At 37.5% G+C, this 24,890-nt stretch overlaps 2 protein-coding genes across 4 annotated transcripts in view; one reads left to right on the forward strand and one right to left on the reverse strand.

Moving 5' to 3' along the window:
* Positions 1-724: 724 nt before the first annotated feature.
* Positions 725-10,023, reverse strand: mospd1 (motile sperm domain containing 1). The gene is made up of 6 exons (XM_067372860.1): positions 9,765-10,023; positions 5,008-5,287; positions 4,843-4,918; positions 4,523-4,755; positions 1,271-1,432; positions 725-1,194 (listed from the first exon to the last, which is right to left on the reverse strand). Exons 2-6 carry the CDS (start codon positions 5,159-5,161, stop codon positions 1,163-1,165), a joined length of 657 nt encoding a protein of 218 aa, XP_067228961.1. The 5' UTR covers positions 5,162-5,287; positions 9,765-10,023; the 3' UTR covers positions 725-1,162.
* Positions 10,024-11,509: 1,486 nt separating this feature from the next.
* ints6l (integrator complex subunit 6 like) overlaps positions 11,510-24,890 on the forward strand; it is a 29,211-nt gene continuing 15,830 nt past the window's right edge. Inside the window, exons 1-5 of one of the 3 annotated variants that reach the window (XM_067386575.1) lie at positions 11,526-11,720; positions 11,806-11,891; positions 12,008-12,085; positions 22,746-22,895; positions 24,776-24,865. In XM_067386575.1, the coding sequence (XP_067242676.1) occupies positions 11,696-11,720; positions 11,806-11,891; positions 12,008-12,085; positions 22,746-22,895; positions 24,776-24,865 (429 nt within the window). In that variant the 5' untranslated portion in view covers positions 11,526-11,695. Of the gene's footprint in view, positions 11,892-12,007; positions 12,086-22,745; positions 22,896-24,775; positions 24,866-24,890 lie in introns of all 3 variants that reach the window. The other 2 variants (XM_067386593.1, XM_067386584.1) reach the window with 2 other exon arrangements.

A 24,890-nucleotide genomic window follows, 5' to 3' on the forward strand; every position in this document is an offset into this window, starting at 1 on the left:
CACTGCAAAAATAATTTAAAACTATTTTCTATTGTAACATTTTAAGATGTAATTTATTTCTCCAGTCTTCAGTGTCACATGATCCTTCAGAAATCATACCAATATGCTGATTTGCTGCTCAAACACTTATCAATGTTGAAAACGGTTGTCCTGTTTTTTTTTTTTTTTGAGGAAACTTTTTTGTTTTTCAGGATTCTTTGAAAAGTTCAAAATAACATTATCTGAAATAGGAATATTTTTTTAACATTTGTGAATGTATATACTGTCACTTTTGATCAAATTTGGATGCTTCTTTGATGAACAAAATAAATTCTAGTAAATAAACTGATCCCAAACTTTTAAAAGTAATATACATTTATGTATATCATGTCTTGCATTAAAGTACACTGGGATTAAATTACAGAAACTAGTTAACTGCTGTAAAGGAGTTTGTTAGTTTCTGACAATAGTGACTAATAGTTTGAATATTTATTTTCACATGATCAATCTTATTTAAACTTGTATATCTAATCCCGTTTCCTCTACAGTCCAAACCTTACACTACATTAGTTACATCAGTTTTCAGGAGTGCAGATCTAAATGCTCTGTGTGACACATGTGATAAACTGTTATCACTGCAATGTTGCATATTGCTTCTTAAGCTACAAGAACTATGATTCAGAAACTAGTGAATAATTGATGTCACTACTAACACTTTGAATAACAAAAATTCTAGGAAATGCCTTTAAAAATCAATTTATTTAGTTAACTTTATTTTATGTTGTATAAGGTTTAAGCAGTAGACAAACACTAGAACGTTTTCAGCCTTGAAATAAGCAACAGAAATCCACAGACACTGAATATGACGTATAACGACACATTTAATTTCATGTATTCATGTTCCTCAACACCCCCTCCCACTTTACATAATAGTCAGCCGGACCTAATGCCAGCTCAGTCAGTTTTGGGCCTGTGAACACAAAACGCTCCCCCTCCCCTTGCCCATGGATCTTTGCGTCTTCATTGTGTTTGCGATGATCATTTAAGAAGTTAGTTCCTGTTTATAGGGAGTTTCTCAGACATACTCCCTCCATCGTCACAACCCTCCTGGCTGTTAATGTCTATATCTCCCCTCTTCATCTTCTTATTAGTTCCATTCAGCAAGATTGTTTCCAAGAGCACTTCAAGTGCGCAGAATAACCATTGTAAGAAGACCTGTGCGACGGGAAAATACCGTGAAAATGTGCGGAACACAATCAAACTGGGAATATGATGCATTTTTGCGACTCACCTAAAACATAAGCAGCTACAAGTTTCTTGTTAACACTTAAGTGGAGGTAGACAGGCACTGTGGATTCCTGTTCTCCCAGAGTTGGGAGCATAAGGGCTGCCATACACACCAGGCCTAAAAGGACAGTAAGGAGGCTGGGACCCCCAGATGCTGTACGGCTCTCTGTGCGAATACAAAAAGGAAGAAGCAGATGGTTATAAAATGAAAGAAAACCACCAAACAATAAAATATAATACAGCTCTCTGATGCCACCCAGTGGGAAAAGTAGTTAGCAGCAAGAGCTTTACATTAAAGGGATAGTTCACCCAAAAATGAAAATTCTGTCCTCATTTACTCAAGTTGTTCCAAACCTGTATGAGTTTCTTTCTTCTGCTGAACACAAAAGAAGATATTTTGAAGACTGTTTGTATTTCCATCCATAGAATTTATTTCCCCCATACTACGAGTCAATAGTGCCCCACTGTTGTTTGGTTACAATCCATTTCAAAATATCTTCTTTTGTGTTCAACAGAAGAAAGAAACTCATACAGGTTTGGAACAACTTGAGGGTGAGTAAATGATGACAGAATTTTCATTTTTGGGTAAACTAGTAAGGCCCACTGGCACAGTAGGGAAACAATATAAACCAATCAGTGTTTTGCATTGTATGCCATTGTTTTCAAGAAAAATGTGTGTTTATGAAATGAAGACATAAACACTTCCTAATGAACAAAAGATAAAAGCAAATATAAAAATAAATTGCTAAATTTAATTTTGCAAAAAAATAAAATAAATTATGAAGAAATATTTGAAAAAAAAAAAAAAATGTGTTGTGTAGAAGATATGGTAAAGACTTCACATTTGATGAAATCCACTGCTCAAAAAAATATTAAACAAACAAAAAATAATAATAATAATAATAAATCCAAACTTGTATGTTGTAATTTATATTTAAACATTTCTGAAATAATTATAATTAGTTAATAAATCTTTCTTCTTTTTTGTGGGGCCAATGAAACAAATTCCAGCAACCCATATTGTGATGCATCTCTGACTGAAACATGTTTCTCAACTAAGAAAAAAGACTAGGACATTCATTCTAAGTGAATTGCTTGTATTGTGAAAAATGTTTGCTGGAGTGGTAAGCTTTTAAAATAACAGACAGCTGAAAAGACTGAGAAAGTCATTCCACACTGATGAAAGATTACAAGCCTTTTTCTTTGGAAATACAAGCACCTATGAATCATTCACAGGAAGAACAAGGGATGTGTATTACACTGCTTTCCAAATTATTATGCAAGAGACAAATCAGTAAGATTTCAGTACAATAAACATTCAGATTTTAGTTTTTCTAAGAAAATGTTTGTTTGTTTATTTATCCATGTCTTTTTAGATAACTGGTATCAATCTCAGACAAAATAGTTTGCCAGGTCTATGGAAACCCTACTTAGAGGTTGTTCCACATTATTAAGCAAGTCACAGTTCTCATGCAATATGGGGACAAAGAAAGGTCTTTCTGAAGATGAAAAGCATGAAATGGTGCAATGTTGTGCAAAAGGCATGAAAATAACTAATATTGTGTGAAAAGTGAATGCAGATTATCGAACTATCATAAGATTTGTGAGTGATTTAGAGCACAGCAGAACTCGGTCGGATAAAGGCTTATTTTTAGGGAATGTTTCTGTCAAACAAGTTAATTGTATTAAAAGGGCAGCTATAAAAATCCAGTGTTGAGCAGCAAACAGGTATTTGAAGCTGCTGGTGCCTCTGGAGTCTTGAGAAGTTCTCCATGCAGGCTGGCAGTTGTGCCTAAAGATGCAATTTAAACACCATTAACCAAACCTCACAAAGAGAAACATTTACAGTGGGTTTAGAAATACATGAAGACTCATTTTTTAAATAGTTTTATTCACTGAATAATGCCGTACTACAATGGATGGTCTAAACGGATGGATTTCTGGATGGTTGGTGAATGGCCACCATGTTCCAACAAGAATGTGACGTCAGCAAGGAGCTGCCGGGTGATGATTTGGGCTGGAATATTGGGAAGTGAGATGGAAGGTCCCTTTAGGGTCTCTGAAGGTATTAAATTACTTTTGCAAGATATGTGGAGTTCATAATTGGCCATTTTCAGCTATGGATAGTGCCTTCTGAAATACAGTGCACTATGCACTATCCCATGCTGCAAAAAAACACCACAGCAATAAAACTGTTTGAAAATGTATTTCTAAACCCACTGTAAATGTTTCTTTTAGTGAGGTTCGGTTTGGAGTGGCTGAACTGCATCTTTAGGCACAACTTTCAGCCTGCATGGAGAGCTTCTCAAGACTCCAGAGGCACCAACAGCTTCAAATACCTGTTTTTCTGCTCAACACTGGCTTTTTTTGTATATCTGCCCTTTTAATACAATTAATTTTTTTGACAGGAACTTTCATTAACAAGCCTTTATCTGACCGAGTTCTGCTGTGCTCTAAATCACTCACAAATCTGTATGATAATACAATAATCTCCATTCAGTTTCACACAATATTAGTTGTTTTCATGCCTTTTGCACAACATTGCACCATTTCATGCTTTTCATCTTCAGAAAGATCTTTCTTCCTCCCCATATTGCATGAGAACTGTGACTTGCTTAATAATGTGGAACAACCTCTAAGTAGGGTTTCCATAGATCTGGTATATTATTTTGTCTGAGATTGATACCAGTTATCTAAAAAGACATGGATAAATAAACAAACAAACAATTTCTTAGAAAAACTAAAATCTTACTGATTTGTCAATTGCATAATAATTTGGAATGCAGTGTAAAGGGTTAGTTTCACCCAAAAATTAAAATTCTGTCATTACTCACCCTCGTGTCTTTCCATACCGTAAGACCTTCGTTCATCTTGGGAACACAAATTAAGATATTTTTGATGAAATCCTGGATTTTTTTTTATATCCCCCAAAGACAGCAATTTAACCACCACTTTCAAGGTCCAGAAAGATAGTAAAGACATTGTTAAAATAGTTCATGTGACTGCAGTGTTTCAACCTTAAATTTATGAAGTGACGAGAATACTTTTCGTGCACAAAAACAAAAGTGGTGGTTAAATTTCTGTCTATGGAGGATAAAAAAAATTGATCAGAAAGATCTTCATTTATGTTCCGAAGATAAACGAAGGTCTTACGGGTGTGGAATGACATGAGAGTGAGTAATTAATGACAGAATTTTTCATTTTTGGGTGAACAAACACTTTAAGGGCGTGAACTCATGTTGACTGTAAAATGCACCTGTCTGGAATGCAGTCTGCTCAAAGAACACTCTGTCGGCAAGCTGCTCCTTCATCCTGCGCTCCTCTTCCTGGGGCCGGACCTGGGGCTGCTCTTGAGCGGCGGAGGGCAGCAGAGTGGCCATTACTTCCTTTCTGCCCAAGGCCTTCCTCTGACTCTGCTCAGACACCTGCAGCCGGAACTTATCAATCACCCCGTAATGACAGGCCCGCACATCCCTATGGCGGATCACACTGTTTGGTGAAAATCACAAGAAATTAATGATTGTGAAAAGCACGATGAAATCTTTCTGTTTAAAATATTTCAAGTGCAAAACTTACATATCCACGCAACATTGCGGTTTAACAGCACCAGTGGCATCCACCACCGCATACTTGTTTGGCGCTGTGCACAGAACTGATGAAACAATAAGCAGTAAGTAAGGAAGGACCACTACAGCACACAGAGGAAGGTTCTTGTGGGCACAATGCAAATATATGACTCACCTTTGAATTTTAGAGCAAACTCATAAGGGTTGTAGAGGGTGAGCACCTGCTTATGTGAAGCCTGCTCATCTGCGTAGAACACCAACTCGGTGGGGAACACAAACACTGGAAGGCTTCCCTCCACTAGGTCAGGCTGCCGACTCTGCTTCTGCATTGGCTCAAGCTGAGCTCACTTCCTCCTCCCTTTATCGTATTCCCACTCCCTCGCCGGGCTGTAGCGGTGCAGAGATCCAGTTCTAAATGCAGCCAGTTCAGCTCTTTGGCAGCATGACGTTCACCTCTGAAATTACAGAAATGGGGCCATTTCATCATGACCGACAGTAGAAGGCAGGAATACAATATGTTTGAATAGAAATAACAGAGCTAGTCATAAAAGCAGAAAATCGAAAATACTTAAAAGGTGAATTAAAAGGCTTAAGTCACTCTGTACAGCCATGGCCAAAAGTTTTGGCAGTGACATTTTACGTTTTGCAAAGTTTGCTGCTTCAGTATTTGTCGATTATTTTTTCACGTTTCTATGGTATGCTGGAAAACAATGACAAGCATTTCATACATTTTAAAAGTTTTTATTTGGCAAAAACATTCAGCATATGCAAAGAGCCAATATTTACAGTGTTGACCCTTTTTCATAACCTCTGCCGTTCGCTCTGTCATGCTGGATATCAGCTTCTATGCCAAATCCTTAATGATGGCGATCCATTCTTGCCTAAAGGCCTGTTCACACTAACAACGATAACTATATTAGTGTTCACAACAGGGGTGTCCAAACTTGGCCACTGGCTGCATATGAAAACTGAAAAATGCTGCCTTCGAAGGACACATTCCAAGGTTGGAAGGCATCAAGGCACATCCGAATCCAAAGTTAGCTTCACTTCTTGTCTCCTGAGATGCCTTCATCTGATCGATTTTTGAAGGCAGCATAGATGTATCCTTCACTGCCTTTGACATCCCACAATCCTGTGCTTTACATTCTATGAAAGTTCAGCTAAAAAATAAAGATGGCGTCTGAAAGTTGCGGCTGGTGGTCAGTATGTGTGTAAATGTACGTTTTTTGACCAGTGTTTTTTCCACTTTTGATGTAATTTCTATTGTAGTAATAAAATACTTACTTATCACCAAAGATCACGCTATTTTGCTCTAGATCATTAAACCGTTGCGCTGCCTCAGAAGTCTGTCCGAAATCAGTTTAGTGAGGTACCTTTGTGCGGAAACAATGCCTGCAAAGTCATTGCTTGAGAGGGCAGTGAGGCAACAAGTCAGTTGCCTAAGTTTTTGGATGAAGCAACTGTCTGTCCTGCAGAGTTTTGCTCCAACTTGCCTCAGCACTTCTGCCTGGAAGTTTCTTGTATACCTAGTAAGACCCTGATTAGCTTGTTCAGGTGTGACTTTGCAGGACAGAGGCCTAACAGGATTGGACACCCCTGGTCCACAACAATGGACGATATTGTTGTCTTTATTCTAAGCGCATGCTGCAGGTTTGTCATCTCCCACATTAATTGCATGAGCGCTTTAAAGCAGGATGGATTCTGATTGGCTGTCAATGTTTTTATCGTTCATCAGCTGGAAAAAAAAAAAACATTCTTAAAGTGATTTCAACAATATTGTTTCACTGTGCTGTTATTGTTATAGTTTTGGTGTGAACTCTGCTATATTTATATTTAGAACTATATCGTTATATCATCAGTGGTAGTGCTCAGAGTAGAACACACAATTAGTGATCTTCTGCTTGTCCACTCGCCTTTTGAGAACTAACCACAGGCTCTCTATGGGATTAAGATCCAGGGAATTGCCTGGCCAAGGATCCAAAATGTCAATGTAACGATCTCCAAGCCACTTCATTATCACTCTTGCCTTGTGATACGGTGCTCCATCATGCTGGAAAATGCACGGATCACCACCAAATTGCTCTAGGTCATTGGGAGAAGTTGCTCTTGTTTTTGGACAGAATTGTGATAAAGCCTCCCTTGGGATGAAAAGCAAACCTACACATGGATGGTCTCAAGATGCTTCCCTGTTGGCATGACACAGGACTGATGGTAGCGTTCACCTTTTCATCCCCGGACAGTAGATTGTCCAGATGTCCCAAACAGTCAGAAGAGTGCTTCATCAGAGAAAAAAACTTTGCACCAGTCTTCTGCTGTTAATTTCTTGTACTTCCTGCAGAATATCAGTCTGTCCTTTATGTTTTTTCATGGAAAGAAGTGGCTTCTTGGCTGCCCTTCTTGACAAAAGTCTGTTGTTCAAATGTTTTGGCCTCACTGTACGTTCAGATGCTCTCACACACACCTGCTGCCAATACTGAGCAAGCTCTGCACCAGTGGTGACACGATTCCATAGCTGACTGCCAGGGAGGAGACTGTCCTGGCACTTGATGGATGTCCTGAAGCATTGTTCACTACAGTTGAACCTGATGATGTTCTTGATCATCATAAATGGTTCTTTGAAGCACTTTCCTTTTATGTGACACCATTTTGATACAAAGCGATGATGGCTGCATATCTTTCTTTTGAGGTAACCATTGCTAACATAAGAACACAATGATTGGAAGCACTTCTTCCCTCATTTTATAGCAATTACTCTGCTCTAATAATCCAAACAGAACATTAGAGTGATTTTTCCTGACTAGTACTTGTTCACACTTTCCCATATGCTGACGATATGATTAGTGAAATGGCGTTGGGGTCAGTATGAATTAAAGTAATAGTTTAAATCAGCAAGGATGCTTTAAATTGATCAAAAGTGACAGTAAAGGCATTGATAATGTTACAAAAGATTTCTTTTGAACTTTGTTGTTCTTTTAAACATACTATTCATCAAATAATCCTGAAAAAAATTAATCACAGTTTCCACAAAAACATTAATCAACTGTTGGCATCAAAGGAATAAATTACATTTTAAAATATATTAAAATAACGGTAACAAATAGTAGTATTATTTCACACTATTACTGTTTTTACTGTATTTTTTTATCAAATAAAAGCAGCCTTGGTGAGCAGAAGAGCCTTCTTTCAAAAACATTTTGTTTTAAATCTTACTGACCCAGACTTTTGAACGGAAGTGTAACCAACAGAGGTCCTCGACTGTGACCCAAAAATGAACCAGGTCTGTTTGGCTAAATAATGAAACATAACGAACTACATAATTGTGCATACTGCATAGCTAAGATAACAAAATAAATATGCTTGTCAACTTTTAAGAGGAGAAAACACATCCTATATCAGCCGTGACGTCAAAAGCAGCACATTCTATCAAACTATAGGGTATTCTGGCACAGATTCATCGGTCACTCATGCCTGAAAACCAAAACCAAGACTACAGGGTGCAATCGCAAAAGTCACATTTTTTTTACAGTGAAATATCAGCTGCTACTTTAATGATCAGAATTCATACGCATTTAGAAACCAAAATGATCAATTGTCCTATTCAGTGTGTCATGTGTTAATAATTTATGATATTGTTAGGCCTTTGCAGCTCATGGTAATATTAATAAATGCATATATTTGATTTGAAGGACATTTTGTTTATTTTTGTATGTTAAATGTGTTAGTACAGCTCTGTGTAACTTGACAAAATCTGTGTATTAAAACAAAACAAGCTGAGAGCTACTACAACAATTAATTTACAAATTACATGAACAGATCTACTGGTAAGTAACAACTTTTTCTCTTAGGCTTATTTGTTGCATGAGAATAATCAAGGGATGCTTCAGAAAAGTGAAGTAAACACATGCATGAATTGAAAAGTTACGTAATATTAATGTGCAGTTAAAATGAAAGCCAGTGGGAACTGCAAGGCACATGTCAATATAATCTGATAATAGTGTCAATGTAATAAAGACTAATGGATGATGGCCAAGATCTCTGTACAAAAACAACCTTCCGCCTCCACGTGGCTAGTCATGTGACCGTGTTTACTGAATTCGTCTGATCTCAAGGATTTCGCAATACGATCTAAAGCAATAAATAAACAACGTCAAACTCAACCTTATAACATCATACCAATGAGGTCAATGACACACCGTGACAGCTGGCAGATACAAGGATGTCTGCTCTCATATATCAGGTCTAGAGATTCATTTAAATGGGTTTTACCAAAGACTAGGGACTTTGGTTTTAGTAATATCGAAATAAATACACCAATCAGACACGTACGAAAATACTGCTCGACTAAATACAAAAAAAAAAAAAAAAAATTATTTAAATGTCTTCAGTATAATATTAAAATCCCCCTCAAGTGACTGATGTCTTGCTACAGATTGTATCCTGGAGATCGGATAACGACGTGACAGACCTTTTGTCCTCTTGAGGGCTATTGTGTTTTACTGACTATTAGTAGAGACAGCTATATGTACCAGGACATTCATATTTTATTAAACCTATACATTAAAGCGACAATTTTCGACCTAAAATATGTGATGTCAACAATATATTTGCATGTCTAATGTTAAACTAAATGCAAGAAAGATGTAACGTTAGAGTCTCTGCCTAAAAATGATTAGCAAGCTCAGCCATTTCAATTCGCCCACAGAAATTAAGCACTTAAGACGTTCGATTAACAAATACTGTTACTGACTAAAGTAGTTTAACACAAAGAAAGACGTAATATTCAGTATTGTTCACTGGATGTTGACGTATTAACGTTACTGATATGGTTAACCTACAATCATGCTAGCATAACAATATTGCAACATCGAGATGACATAGTGTTTAACATTAAGTTATTTAATGTCGATATTGAAAGAGTAAATATATGTTTACCTCACTCCCGTTTACCGTTTAACGATATTTATTTCAAATCCCACCCCGTTTCCTTTTTCTTTGTCAACAATACGCTGCAAAGGCGCATTGAATGCTGGGATACTGGAGGGCTTCAGGAATTCCGCCAAAGTCTTCTATGACGTCATTGTGAGTTTCACAAATGTATTTAATTTTATTTATGATGTTGTTGTTTTTTTCTCAGTAAATATTTTCGGTAAATAAATTACGCCTTAATGCCGACACAGCTACCAGCCTCTGGGTTACCGTTTACCCGTTACGAAAAGTCTTAAAGGGACAGTTCACCCTAAAATAAAAACTCTATCATTAGCTCACGTACTCATGTTGTTCTGTCTTCCTATCTCCAGCAGAACACTAAAATAGATGTGTAGTTTAATGTTAGAGGCTGAACGATGCAAATTGTTCAATATAACTTCTCATTTTGTGTGACAGAATTTTGTTTTTATTTTTGGGTGAACGGTCCCTTTAAGGTTTGGCAAAGCTCAAAGGAAGCGTTTCCTTAACACAAAAACATTCTCCTTTAAATGTTAGCAAATTAAATTTTAAAATAACAATTTCAATTTTATCAGTTTTGGCAATTTTAAATACCCCTAGAGTGAATCGAACTTGCCATTTGAATTCACAACATACAGCATTTATGTCGTCTTTTATTTTATTAAAGTAAAAATAAGTCATTCCAAAGAAACCCACACGCCCTTTAAATGAATGCTCATTCAACCACCCACCACATGCCTTTTTAGGGCACAACCCATAATCAAAACATTTGTGCATACATTTGCACACTGAAAATTTAAACATTATTTTTCACATTAACAGAATATGCAGAGAAATTAAAACAGGAAGAAGAACAGGACGACCTTTATAAAGCACCTCTCTTAATGAATGAACGACCCTGACAGTTTCACATTAAAAATGTGTCCTTTGTTGTGAATCAGGATACCAACGACCATAACAAACAGAAACCGTGTGCCCTACAATAGGTGATTTTATATTAGGGGTATCCAATGACACGTTTCACACCCTGAGCAAGCGATTGGATTTGAAGTTATGTAAAAATGCGGCTGAAGGAGCATAATAAAGGGTTCTGTATCATCGGCACTTGTTCACAGATTATTCCCAGCAGAGATTAGCACACTAGCTTTCTTGCAAGATACTCCATCTTCGTGAACACTGCTACATTTATGAGGTATTGGATTGCTTAGCAGGTCCCTTTCTCACATTCACAAAATCAAAGGGAATGTGCAGCGAGGCTCCAGTGCCTGACAACGCTGCACGTCTGTGCCGCCGTTGTCACGGTCTAGGGCGGTTTGGTGTATTAACATGGCGCTTGCCTATAGTCTCTCAAAGGAGATAAACAAGAGGAGGGGAAAGCGGACGAGGATGGATTTCTCGATGGTCAGGGGGAGGCACAATTATTATAAAAATCACACGGAACCCAAGCTACTCCCCACCCCCACCAAGACAAGATCAGGCGAGGAGGGGGTTGCCCTTTCTACGAGACTATGAAAATGACACTATAGGTTTTAAGTGGACTTTTATAATGCGTTTAATCCGTCTAACACACAATAGAACAGCAGCAGCGCCCTTTAAAAGATAAATACTAGGTACACACAAGATCCCCGTCGTCCCTCTCGATCTCCGTCCGCTCAAGCGAGCGCGGAGAACTGAGGAGGCATTCCACGACCTCATTGCATATTTATACTGGAGTGGGCGTGGCTTCGCGGCTCGTTTCAGCCAATGGCGTAGTAGCGGCGGGGCGAAGGCGTTTCGGTCTGTTCGGAAGAGAAGTTCTCTAACAGCGCGAGCCCAGCACTGCTCAGAAAAGACAGATAGAGAATCAGGCGGCTGCAAAGGGTGGCAGTACGACCCTCTTTTGGGGGGGTCTGATTATAACAAAATATATACACACATATATGCATGCCCAGGGCCGCAAGATAGGTCATATGCCGATTGTAGATATTTTAGCAAACATCTAGACGTATATCTATACATTTTAAAATGCCTATTTTACTTTTCCTGATAGACACGTCCGCTTCTATGAATCAGCGCACTTATTTGGGTACGACGTATCTGGACATTGCTAAAGGCGCGGTTGAGATCTTTATGAAGGTAAAGCATAATTTTACCCCGACTTTTTCAGCTTACTGTTGTACCTTGTTAAAGTTAAGGATCCCTATGACAGGATCAGTTTAAATGAATGTTTATTGTTTCGTTTTCTTTAACAGCTGCGTGCCCGAGACCCGGCTAGTAGAGGCGACAGGTACATGCTAGTTACATTCGATGATCCACCATACGGCGTAAAGGTAAATAAATACTACTAAATTGTGCTTATATGTGGTTAAAGCGGAGATTTTTTTCTGACAGTGAGACTCTACTGTCCCTCTGGTTCGTAGCATCGGGTCGGGCGGCCTCCCGGTGACGAAAACGACTAATTTTTGTTAAAATATCCGCAGACCCGGAGCAGCGCAGCCTCTGAACATGGCGGACATTTTGCTTTTGTGTTGGGAATGCTCTCGAGCGCTGAGATGGAGGCGGAGAGATTTATTATCCACTGTGACGTAGTGCATGACGCGTGCACGGGCCAACTCGGCCGGGATTGGACAAGCATCCTGCCCTGTAGCTCGTGCCCTCCTCTTGCATTCTGATTGGCCACTAGAGCCTGAACAAATCAACACGATTTGATTTGTGCAACAGCCATCAATAAGCAAATGAGGAGATGCTGTGCAGTTTTGCATTGCTCTTTACAAGAGAGAGAGAGAGAGAGAGACGCTTTTGAGTTGCCCTTGAAAACAAGCATAAACTTCCTCCCCTCTCCACTCGCAAGTGCATTCACCTCCTTCCCATTCATATTTCAAATTCCCAAACACCAAACAGGTGAAAGGTTATTAAGTGTGCTGTGCGCCAAGTGCCTGTTACATTTAGCCACTGGATTTTTACAGTTTACTCAAACATCAGATATTCCTATACAAAGCTTGCTTATGCTTACTTTTAAACCAACATAAGGCATTAGTGACTTGCATCACATAAGAGATAATTTTGCACAACAGATGGCAAGCATGTAATCTGAAATACTAACAACTAGGAAATAAGTGCTTCCTGTGCAAATTCAAGCAAATGCTACTAGTGCAGGAAAATTAGTACAGATACAGATACAAGGAAGCATTTTGCTATGTTCATATAGGGGAAGTTGGTTCCACCATTTGGGGATAAGCTAAAGGAGGGTCAAGTTGTCGGTGTGGTGGATGGTCTGTGTGTATGCAAACAAATTTCTTTATTTAGAATACTAATTAAATGCCATTGTCATCTTGGAGTCGTACTTCCTAAATGAATTATGTGATCATTCTAAGACACAAGGGCATGAATAGACTTGCATGTATTACATTCAGAGGCATCATGCACATCATTTTTTGAGAGGGCAACAGTGACAGTTCTGGCACTTAGACTGTGAATCATGATAGTCTAGTGGTGTAATTTTGTAGTACGCATAGGGGCCAGATTCAAATCCTGATATAATTTCACAAGTTCACACTTACATGTAATCAGATAGAGTAAAGGTTATGAGTATTTGGCGTGCTGTCTGAGGGGAGGGCGGAATTTGGCCTGAACCCCCCCTCCCCTCCCCATCCCAGGCTGGGATAGGGATAGTTAGAAGTGAGGAGATGGGGTGGTGGAGGGATGCTGGAAAACTGTAGTGGGACAGAGGTAAGTCTGCTGCTAGGCTATATATACCTCCTCCTGTGCTAATTTGGTTGATTATCTGAATGTGCTCCTCCTGAACTTTGTTAATAAAACATCATATACGTTTTTTATGACGAACTAAGCAAATTTGCAACTGAACTCAACTCCCAGTGCATTTTCACATGGAAAACAGCAAAACTGACCTTTTAATAACACTATTTGTTTGGGTTTCAAAAAGATTATTATTATTATATAAAAAAAAACCATTATAATAAAACTATTATTATGTAATAAAAGTTAAGCTCTCACTGTTAAATTACTGCAGTGACCTAGTTATATACTTTTGATTTATGAACCAAAGTGAGAACATGCATTATTAACGCCTTCGCTCTCACTATTCCAGAATATTAAGAATATTAAAAGTCTTGCATTTATTTACTCAAACAAATGATTTTAAACCAATGCATTTTGTGAAGTACTTTAGGTTCCCTAATACACCCTAATACAGAGTTCAACCATTTGGCATAAGTTATTTTCATAAAAGCTGACATTTAAATGTATACATTTCTCATTAAATGCTAAATCTCTTTGGTTGTGTTGACATTAATATTTTGTCAAAACAAAAAACACCAGCAAGTAAAAACTCCTTGGTTCGGCAAAATTCACCAAAATGTGACATAGCATTTACCAGCATGCTTAAAAACCACACATCCGTCAGTCCAATAAGCAAAAAAACCCACTTAATCAGTTTTCAGACCTTTCTCGCCCCCAAATTCAGCCATCATCATCTGTTTATACACTGCTGTGCCAGTTCTCCTATATTGGATATGGGAATTGTGGTTATGCGGTCACTTTGCACAGCCTAATTTCAAAATATCCTCCACTTTTTCTCCCAGCCTGGACTTGAATCGAGTTCTGCACATGTACATGTGACGTGGTGCTGTCTGGGCTCCTGTCTTCTTTGTTTGTGGTTTGACATTGACAATGAAAGTAGCTTTGCGCTTTAGCAGTTCATTAGTATGGACTATCTGGCAAGTAGCCAGTCACTCTCTTGGGGGGTTTTCTTACTCCAATGCTTGTCATGCAGTTTTCCCACCCTGTTTCAGTTTATCCAAGATAATCTGAGGCTGACTTCCAAGTGACACTTAACTCTTTAACTAAAGTAAGTATTTCCTGCTTATAGCCGGGTAATAAGCACTAATGATTTACGTATATGGCATGTTTTAGCCGCTTGGATGATGAGATTGTGAATGTGCAAGTGGCAAATACTTGGCATCGTTATCTTACTATGTCTTTGTTTGAGATGCTAAAGTGTTATGAGATGTTATAACCGCTCTCTTACATAAGCCCTTAGCCCTCTCTGAGCTATTCGTAGCCAGCTTGTTCCTCCTGTTTTAAAAAAAAAATACTTCTCATCCAAGCAGTGCCTCTTCAGAATTAGCGGCCAGGCTTAAGAATACACTGGGCAAATACCAGCCTAGCAAGAATCTGGCCTCTGTGTCTGACAGAGTGCCTTTTTTATTTCCTGTCAATTATTCATGAGATTTTCAGCATCTAAACAGTGAAGAGCTCCAGTGAGCCTCCAGTCCTCACAAAGCTCTCTTTTCCTGTTTGTGTGCCTCTCTTGTTGTCTGAGCCCTGGCCAAGCAGAACATTATTCTTAGCTTTGCCTATTTTCTGAAGTTGACACAGTTTTTGTCCTTTGCAATTTTCTTAATCGATTGCTGCTTAGATTGCTTATCATTAAAGCAAAAGGTTAAATAAGGAAATACATTTGTTTTGTTGTAAACTTTGTGTTGTTTCTGTCTTTAGCCAATGGAGGAAAAATGCAAAATGCATACAACTGTGCTTGTGGTTTACTCCATGAGGCCCTGGAAAACATGTTATTTTTCTATGATACAAACAATGCAAATACTGTTGTTGTGTATGCTGTTCAAAATTAAAGTCATAGTTCACCTTAAACTGAAAAATTTGCAATCATTTACTCACCTGTCGTAAAACCATAACTCTCACCATTTTTGTCCATACATTTTAAAAGTCTACACACTTTTAAACTTCATTGGATTTTGATCGTCAAGCAAGCATCTGATTACCATATTTGATGAGCTTGATTTATATTGATTACAATGTCTTTTTGTACTTTTTAATTTGTGAAGGTTTTGGTTGTGTGGACTTTCATGGACAAAAATTATTAGAGAATATTAAAAATATCTTCATTTGTGTTCTGAGGATAAACAAAAGACTTGGTGGTTTGGAGTGACAAGAGGGCAAGTAATTGATGACTGAATTTTAGCTTTTAGGTGTACTATCCCTTTAAGACAAAGTGTATTTGGACATTTGTGGTTAGTGGATCATGTTCATAGTTAATGTGACGAATTACACCTGTGGTTCCTCTGATAGGACTCCTGTGTGAACTTAAAGAGGACTGACTTCATGCATCCACTAAAATGACCCAGTTGGTTAAAAGTAAATGCAAAAATAAGTATGAAAATTTAAGTTAGTTAAAAAACAAACAAACAAAACAAAATTAAGCATCATTTGTTTGCAGATCTTGATGTTTGAAATTTTATTTTGTAATTTTAAGTGTGACTTAAATGTCCAATTATCTTTCATAGTCACTGTACATTTACATACATAATACACATCAAATATTGTGGTGTAGCCTAGAAATATCTAGTCTGTGAGTCTGGAGGCCTTATCATTCTGCCATGTTTATCCTTTAGACTGCCTCATGCTTTATCTTGCTCTGAATCTTGCTCTTCGTTCTTCATAACAGATAGGCAGACAAAATATTTCTTTAGAAATCCATGTTGCTTCTCCTATTTAAAAGGGGACCTATTATACGAAATTCATTTTACATGGTGTTTGAACATAAATGTTTGTTGGAAGTGTGTGTACACCCAACCACCTTATAATGATAAAAGTACGCCCACTCTTTTTTTACTTTAACAGTATCATAGAACAAGCTGTTTTCATTTTTGAGCAATGTGACATCACATTGTACAGGCCCCACCCACGACTGCTGATTGACTCTGCTGTATTAGCATAGACCCCGCCCTGAGCAATTTTTTGCACTGTCCGCCATTGTCTAGACATATGTAGCGACAAGAATGTCTCATAAGCGATTGATGTAAGAGTGAACAAAACAGTCTTTATTTACTCTCGACATATGAGCCGCCGAAGATGTAGTGGATTAGTTTTGTTTTTGAAAGGAATGCGCCACAGATCTAATATACACATGCGATTTCTATCCCTGCTGTTTACGTTCATAGACATAACTGACTGTGTTTGTAAACTTTGTGTGTTTGACATAACCTTGTGTGTATTTAACACTTTAAACAAAATAAGACTTGAAAGAGAAGTTAGTTTAATACTCACGAGACGTGCCGTCTGACAGCCAGCTTTCTGTGCGTGTGCTTTAGATGTGTGCGCTCAGAAAACGATAAATTAGAACCAATCAAAACCAAGCCGATGTTTTGTTAGTATTTGGCACAGTATCTGGGAGACTATGCATGAAAACAGCATGTTTTTGCATGCACTCAGAAATGTGTATTTACAACATGGTATAATAAATTATCTGTGAGGTATTTTGAGCTGAAAGTTCACAGAATCATTCTGAGGACACCTGGGACTTATATTACATCTTGAAAAAAGGGGCATAATAGGTCCCCTTTAAAACTAATTCACAACAGATACTGTAACTGACATATATTTAAGCATTTTTTTTGCTTTGGGTCACTGCATGCAGCAGTGCAAAGGATGGAGATTACCAAGAAAAATTGTGTGCCACGTTAGGATGTTGCTCACGTATACTCAATTTTAAAATGGAGATGTATTTGAGCTTTTCATGAGCATGATGGTCCCTCTGATCAGCTCTTTGGCTGGTTAACCAGCTCTCATTCCATTAGAGTGACAATTTTAGTTCCTGCCTGGCCTTTATCATTACACATGACAAGCACCACCCTTCAGACCACAGAAGTGTCCCTCCTGCAAAACTGGGTGGATGTGTGTAACCAAGCTTAATGGTTATCCATGATCAGTTCAACCTTTAGGCAGTAGTAGAGATTAACACCCGGGACAAGGCAACCTGATCCTGGAATAATACTCAGGCCATAAGGGCATTCGCTTAACCCGTGTGAATCCACCCTGGGTTGTCACGTGCCCTTTCTGTTGTGATGATTCCTTCTCAGATCACAAGAGCTGTAGAGCTTTATACAGTGACTGCCAGTTTCCTTAGAACAGGAGCTCAACAGGGAATAAGTCCTTATCTATTAGTTTATGTAAAACTGCTCATTTGTCTTGCCACCTGTCCTACGTTTGAAGAGGAAAGACAGTGTCAGGTTTTATAGTACACTAATTCTGAGAGCAGAAAAACACATTATATGTTCTCTGTAACTAACAACAGCTTTATGTTTATCTAGCATTATTACTTTCTCCATTCTGCTCTGGAGGGAAATATGTGGGCGAATCTCACAAAACCTCTCAAGATGATACCTGGGTTATATTTCACTTCAAAAATCTAAATAAAAAATAAGAAATTGTATTTTTTTATAGTTTAAAGCAAATTGGGGACCATACAGGTTTTTATTTTGTGTGTGTGTGTCTGTGTGTGTGACAATCTTTCATGACAATATGCATATTTTCTTTCTAAAATCTTATTACTGTGGAAACAATTTATTATTTATATTGTTAAGTATTTATGCATCATATACATTTGTTGTGCTGCCTTCATGTATATATAGATTCTCACCACTGAGTAAATAAAAATGTCAAAAGCAATAATGAGCAAATAGGGCACATGTGATTAACTGTGCCCTATTTGTCACAATGTAAAAAAAAAAAAAATCTTAATTTTATTTAAATAATATATTAAACAAAGTCCCTTTAAGACAAGTCATTTCATTTGACGGCCATCTTTGAAACGCCTCTCGGGCATTCAAGTGCAGCTCCTATCTCTTTGAATGGGGAAACGTAAAATTCTCCAAAGCTGTTTGTCAAGCTGTTGATTAAATTTCATATTTGAAATCACCAATGAAATCCGACAACAACTTTCTCATAAAGTTTGTTTCTAAAAGCTCGAATCATGTAAAAATGGCATTTTCAGGCTAGATCAAGCTAATGGGCATGCAATAGTGTGTCTCTATAGAAAGTGCGCGCCTGACTGTTTCTATTGGAACCGGAGCAGGCAGCTGCAGTGACGCCATTAATTTACCAATCAGCGATTGGTTCTTATTTAGAAGGCGGGACTTATTCCGCGTTGCACTTTCTCCCATTCATTAAATAAGAGTGCACTATCTATATAAAGTCTTTGGTTCAAATATGATCTGTATAAAATGTAATAATATATGATTTAAACTGTTTTAGTATTTGATCTACTGCCTTAAAAGTATTCTTATTTAATAAAAAAAAATGTATCACAGTAATGCAAACAACAATGAAAATCACCACTAAAAATAAATAAAAATCCCAAATATAAAAATGAAACCTGGTGCATTACAGTACTTTTCTTTATATAAAATCCAATTGCTGTTTTTTTTTTTTTCCTTTTAATTTTTGGGTGAAATATGGTCTGGATATGCTTTTGTGAGATTTACTCGTATATGGATTACATTGTTTGTTCTTTCCTCTGTTGGATCGCCGTCAGGTTGTCATTCTTTAAAGAAGGGTTTGAGTGTACATTTCCTCTGTTAAAGCTGCAATTAGGGTATTATCCTTTTTCCTGGCTTATTCAGTGTTCACATTCCTTATTCTCTCCCATCTTCTTCTGCCTTGCTGGACAAGCGTGTGATTAAAGGAGAGTCTGATTGCAGTCACACTTCTTCAGAGCCAATAAATTGTTAATGCGGAAGGAAAGAAAGACGGATGGGGAAAAAAATAGAATTACTCTGTTGCTTGAATTATTGAGTGCCAGTTAGAAGAGCTACTGCTTGAATGGTTTCTTTTTTTTGTTTTGTTCCATACATGGATAGAGACATACACTGTCCAGCCCCTACTGACAAATCTCTGGCTGCTTTGTTCTTTAGTGCTTCCCAATGCACATAAATCCACACACACACACACACACACACACACACACATCTGAAGCTCAACCACCTCGGGATATGACCTGTTAAGTCTTCTCTCCCTTGTGGGGATTTACAATGTATGCATGTTTATGTAATGTGTTGATTTATTCACACTGAGTAAATTTATGTGGAGCAGGAATCATTTTGTAAGAGCAGATTTGGTGAACTGTTCACCTCGGTTCTTTTCTCAGCATCTGAACTCATTATATTATTGTTGTTGTTTTTCGTTTTGGGTGAGCAGTAAAGTAATGACTATTCTTCTGCTGGGAGGGGTAATGTGGGTCAGGGACAGACACACACTAATGTCTTTTGAAGATAGTAAAACAAGTCAAGCCTTATGTAGCAGATCTCTACACGTACACATGTACTAGTACAAGCGGACACAAACATTGTCATGTGGACTTTTTGGGTCTTGACTGTCTGACTGTCTGACACCATTCTTTGCTATCTCTCTCAGCTGACGTTTAAGTAGTGTAGTTGAGGTTGACGTGTGCTTAGGCCAGCTGTTCATATGTGAATTACACAACATTATGTAGCCTAATAGGTGCTTAATTTTGCTAGGCGAAAGCTACAGGTCATTGACACATAGTAGGATGGAAACGTCTGTTTACTGTGTAATAGTTTGCATAGGATTTGATCATGTTTCTAATAATACATATAGAGAGGCCTAAAAGGTAGTTTGTCACATTACCAAAGTCCCTTTCAAGGAAAGTCTGTTCACTCAGCCGCCATATTTGCAACGCCTCCGGCCGGGCAGCAATCTATTTGAATAGGAGAATCTTGAATTCTCAAAAACTGCTTGGCGAACTCACAATTAATTTCAAATCAGCTACAAAACCTGACATGAACTGTCCCGTAAATGTTGTTTCTTATGCTCAAATAGCGTTAAGCTAGATGAGCCAATGCGCATGTGCAGTCCTATGCGCGATCTCAGGTTTCTAACAGCTGCAGTGATGCAATGACTTTATCAATCAGCGATTGGCTCTTTTACTTAGAAGGCGGGACCTCTTCCACCATATTGCTTGTTGCAGTTTCTCCCATTCCTAATAGAGTGCCTCAGGGATGACGCATTTTTGTAGGCAAAATCCGGAAGCGAGTTAGCATTTTAGGACTTCCGGTTCCAACGCCGTAAAGTCTATGGGTTTTTTGTTAAATTGTTTTTTGCTAAATCGCCTGAAATAAGGTCTGTGGTTAACAAAGCCTCTGAATACTTTCACGTTTTGATCTATGACATAAAACACACCAGTTACTTGTGATTTTTTTAAACTTTTACTGTGTTTTAAAATCGGCTGTTGCTAACAAATTGCTAAAAGGGACTACTTCCTTTGGCGGGGACCTTAGACGTCATCATTAAAAACGGGACATTTGGACAGCATTTCTCATGAAAAAGTGGATAAGTATTCATAACAGCACAGATCATAATCAGCGAGCATGTTTATAAATAAAGTTGTTTTCTAAATAAAGTTTGAGGACGCTTGGTGGTGGTGACGTTGATCCGTGACCATGGTGTGCTGTAGTCCGTTTATAGCCTACTGTTAGCCTTTTATATCTGACGCCTTTATTTAGGCTTCAAAATCTATAAATGTTGTGTTAACTTGTAAAGATTATCTTGATAGACAAAACGTGTAAGTGTCATAACCCTTTGTTAAACACAGAGCTTATTTTCTGCGATTTTCCAAAAGTCTATGGGAAAAATGCATAGGCTTTCAACCGAGGGAACCCGTGCGCCGCTAACTTCCGGGTTGGCCTACAAAAACGCGTCATCCCTGGGGCACTCCATAGGAGTGAACCGTCTTTCTATATCTATAGTGTTTGACATCACTAACATGTTCCAGTAACTTTTGACAACTTAAAAAAAAAAAAAGTCAAAATATTATTTGGTCTTGATTTAGAACTGCAGGTCAATATTTATATTCTTATATTCTCATCATTTAAAACCTTGCAATCTTCTTTTTGTGAAATGTCTGTGCTTTTGCTACCCGGTTTGATATTTTGTTACTTTTAATTGTGATTAAAGTTTTCAAATACAGTACCATTCAAAAGTTTGGGGTCAGATTGTTTTTTTAAGAAGTTAGACTAATACTTTTATTTAGCAAGGATGCATTAAGAAGTGACAGGAAATATATTTATAATGTTACAAAACATTTTTATTTCAAATAAATTCTGTTCATTTGAAGTTTATATTCATTAAAAAAGAATGTATCACTGTTTCCACAAACATATTAAGCAGTACAACTGTTTTCAACATTGATAATAATTTCTAGAGCAGCAAATCAGCATATTAGAATGATTTCTGAAGGATCACGTGACACTGAAGACTGGCGTAATGATGCTGAAAATTCAGCTTTGCCATCACAAGAATAAATTACATTTTTAAATAATTTTATTATTTTCAATTGTAATAATATTTTACAATAGTAATGTTTTAATGTATTTTTCATCAAATAAATGCAGCCTTGGTGAGCATAAAAGACTTCTTTCAGAAACATCTTATCGACCACAACAAAAATGAAAATTCTGTTATTACTTACCCTCATGCCGTTCCACACCCGTAAGACCGATTTAAATCGGTTCATGTGAGTACAGTGGTTCAATATTAATATAAACTTATTAAAATGAACTTATTTAGTGATGGTCGATTTCAAAACACTGCTTCAGGAAGCATCGGAGCATAATGAATCAGTGTGTCGAATCATGATTCAGATCGCGTGTCATACTGCCAACTGCTGAAATCACGTGACTTTGGCGCTCCGAACAGCAGATTCGACACACTGAGTCATCTGTGCTCCGATGCTTCCTGAAGCATTGTTTTGAAATCGGTCATCACTAACTAAGTCGTTATTTAGTTTTTTTGGCGCTCCAAAAATATTCTCATCGCTTTATAATATTAATATTGAACCACTGTACTCACATGAACCGATTTAAATATGATTTAGTACCTTTATGGATCTTGAGAGAGGAAATGTCATTGCTCCCTATGGAGGCCTCACGGAGCCATCGGATTCAACTAAAATATCTTAATTTGTGTTCTGAAGCGGGTGTGGAACGGCATAAGGGTAAGTAATAAATGACAGAATTTTCATTTTTGGGTGAACTAACACTTTAACGGTAGTGTACATTTTGGTTTAGATGTATATGAATGTCTGAATGTTTAATATTCCTAATGTTATATGGAACTATTTTTTTACATAATCTCTGTGTTTGTTTCTGTACATGGTAGGCGGGTTGGAAAGAGAATCATGCCACATTCATGAGTGAGCTGAAGAACCTGCAGGCATCTGGGCTGACTACACTGGGTCACGCTCTCCGCGCTGCCTTCGACCTGCTTAATCTCAACAGACTAGTCTCTGGCATCGACAACTATGGTCAGGTAAAAATGATATCTCCCTTCAGTATTCAAAAAGCCAAAACAATCTTTATTCAGTGAAGAACAAATTACTCCTGGGTATTCTGCATGCAGCATAACAAGAACTGTCTCCTCACATGACAAGAATACTAACCATCACAGACATTAAAAAAGAACACAATATTCAGATCAATAAATGTTTTAACATAATTTAACTCTAGTCTGGTCTCATCCAGCCTTGAATGTTTTGTTCTTTGAAGTGAACAAATACATTATATATGTAATATGTAATTATTCAGTTGTGTACCAACATGTTCCTTCAGTGGAAAGTAGCTGGAAAGAAGCCATTACACAAAAATAACCATTTCACAGCACGTCTAAAGTGTTCCAGAAGGCATGAGAGTGACCCAGCTAACATATGGGAAAATGTTCTGTAGTCCAAAGCTTTAAACCTGATGCTGCCCACTGCTTTAAGCAGCACCATCCGTTCAGCGAGGCTTTGTAGTGGAGATGCTTTCATCAGCGGTAACAGGGGGCCTCTTTACTCCGGAGGAGGAAGAGATGTAGCGACATGCAGAGATTACAGAGCCAATTTTGAATCACCTTACGAGTATCACCTTAATTTAATTTGATTTGTGTGGGTTTTTCATATAAAATCAAGCATTTAAGTGGATTATTTGTACTTCAGAATATTCAGATACTCTATATGCACACATTAAGACCATGCTGGATTACCTAAAATAGGAGACATGCATTTTGAGATAAAACCCTCAGGCAGTGTGTTAATCTACATGCTGAGTTTACTGCGTGAGAGAGTGAGTAACTGAGTGCTGACCCCTGCAGTACGGACAGAGAGAATGCGTGTTGTATTCACTCAACGTTTACTGTGTAAACTACAATTGGCAACATCTGTCAGTTTAAGTGTTATTACCTCATTTCATTGAACTGTGTTGGAATTAAGTTAAACCTGGAAACAAAAAGGAAGTTTTAGGATTTTGAAACATTTAAAACAAAGATAAGTTCTGACATAAACTTCAGAATAATGCACTGAAATGCCATTTTTCAGTTAATCATTTCACTTTACACCACTGTTCAAATGTTGTAAAGACATTTATAATGTTACAAAGGATTTTGGTAACAACATGGTCTCATTTGTTAACAGTTAATGCATTAGCTAACATGAAAAATGTATGTTTACAGCATTTATTAACCTTTGTTAATGTTAGTTAATAAAAAATGTCATTATGTTAGTTCACAGTGCATTAACTAGCGTTAACAGATTAAACTTTTTAGTAAATGTTGAATTTTTAGATGTTTTAAGGTTTACAAATGCTGTAGAAATATTATTCATTCTTAGTCCATGTTAATTGATGTTTTTAGTTCACCCAAAAATGAAAATTCTGTAATTTATTACTTACCCTCATGCCGTTCCACTCCCGTAAGACCTTCGTTCATCTTCAGAACACAAATTAAAATATTTTAGTTGAAATCCGAAAGCTCCGTGAGGCCTGCATAAGGAGCAATGGACACTTCCTCTCTCAAGATCCATAAAGGTACTAAAAACATATTCAAATCGGTTCATGTGAGTACAGTGGTTCAATATTAATATTATAAAGCGACGAGAATATTTTTGGAGCGCCAAAAAAAAACGAAATAACGACTTATTTAGTAATGGCCAATTTCAAAACAATGCTTCAGGAAGCGTCGGACCATAAATGAATATTAAGTTTTATGTTTTAAAATATGTTTTAATGGATATCAGATTTCAAGCATTTTCAGATTTTTGGACCTCAATGCTTATTATGAGACTTTAGCATTTTATAGAAGATCTCAGAAATAAGAACCCCAAATTCTCTTTTTCTTTGCGTTTTTTTTTTTAAAAGAAATTATGTCCTCTCTTCTAGGGTCGGAACCCGTTCTTTCTGGAGCCATCGGTCATTATTACGATTACAGATGGTAACAAATTGACGCACAGCTCTGGGGTGGCTGAAGAGGTTTGATTTTTTGACTTGCTTGTCC

Source organism: Chanodichthys erythropterus, chromosome 1 (genome assembly GCF_024489055.1).
Source record: "Chanodichthys erythropterus isolate Z2021 chromosome 1, ASM2448905v1, whole genome shotgun sequence".
Taxonomy (NCBI): domain Eukaryota; kingdom Metazoa; phylum Chordata; class Actinopteri; order Cypriniformes; family Xenocyprididae; genus Chanodichthys; species Chanodichthys erythropterus.

What these genes read in the sequence shown, in the direction of transcription:
- mospd1 (XM_067372860.1), bottom strand. Translation starts at nt 5,161, where the DNA reads ATGCAGAAGCAGAGTCGGCAGCCTGACCTAGTGGAGGGAAGCCTTCCA. An exon ending in GTTTGCTCTAAAATTCAAAG is followed by an intron (nt 4,919 to 5,007) that starts GTGAGTCATATA and finishes TTGTTTCATCAG; the next exon opens with TTCTGTGCACAGCGCCAAAC. An exon ending in TGTAGCTGCTTATGTTTTAG is followed by an intron (nt 1,195 to 1,270) that starts GTGAGTCGCAAA and finishes CCCGTCGCACAG; the next exon opens with GTCTTCTTACAATGGTTATT.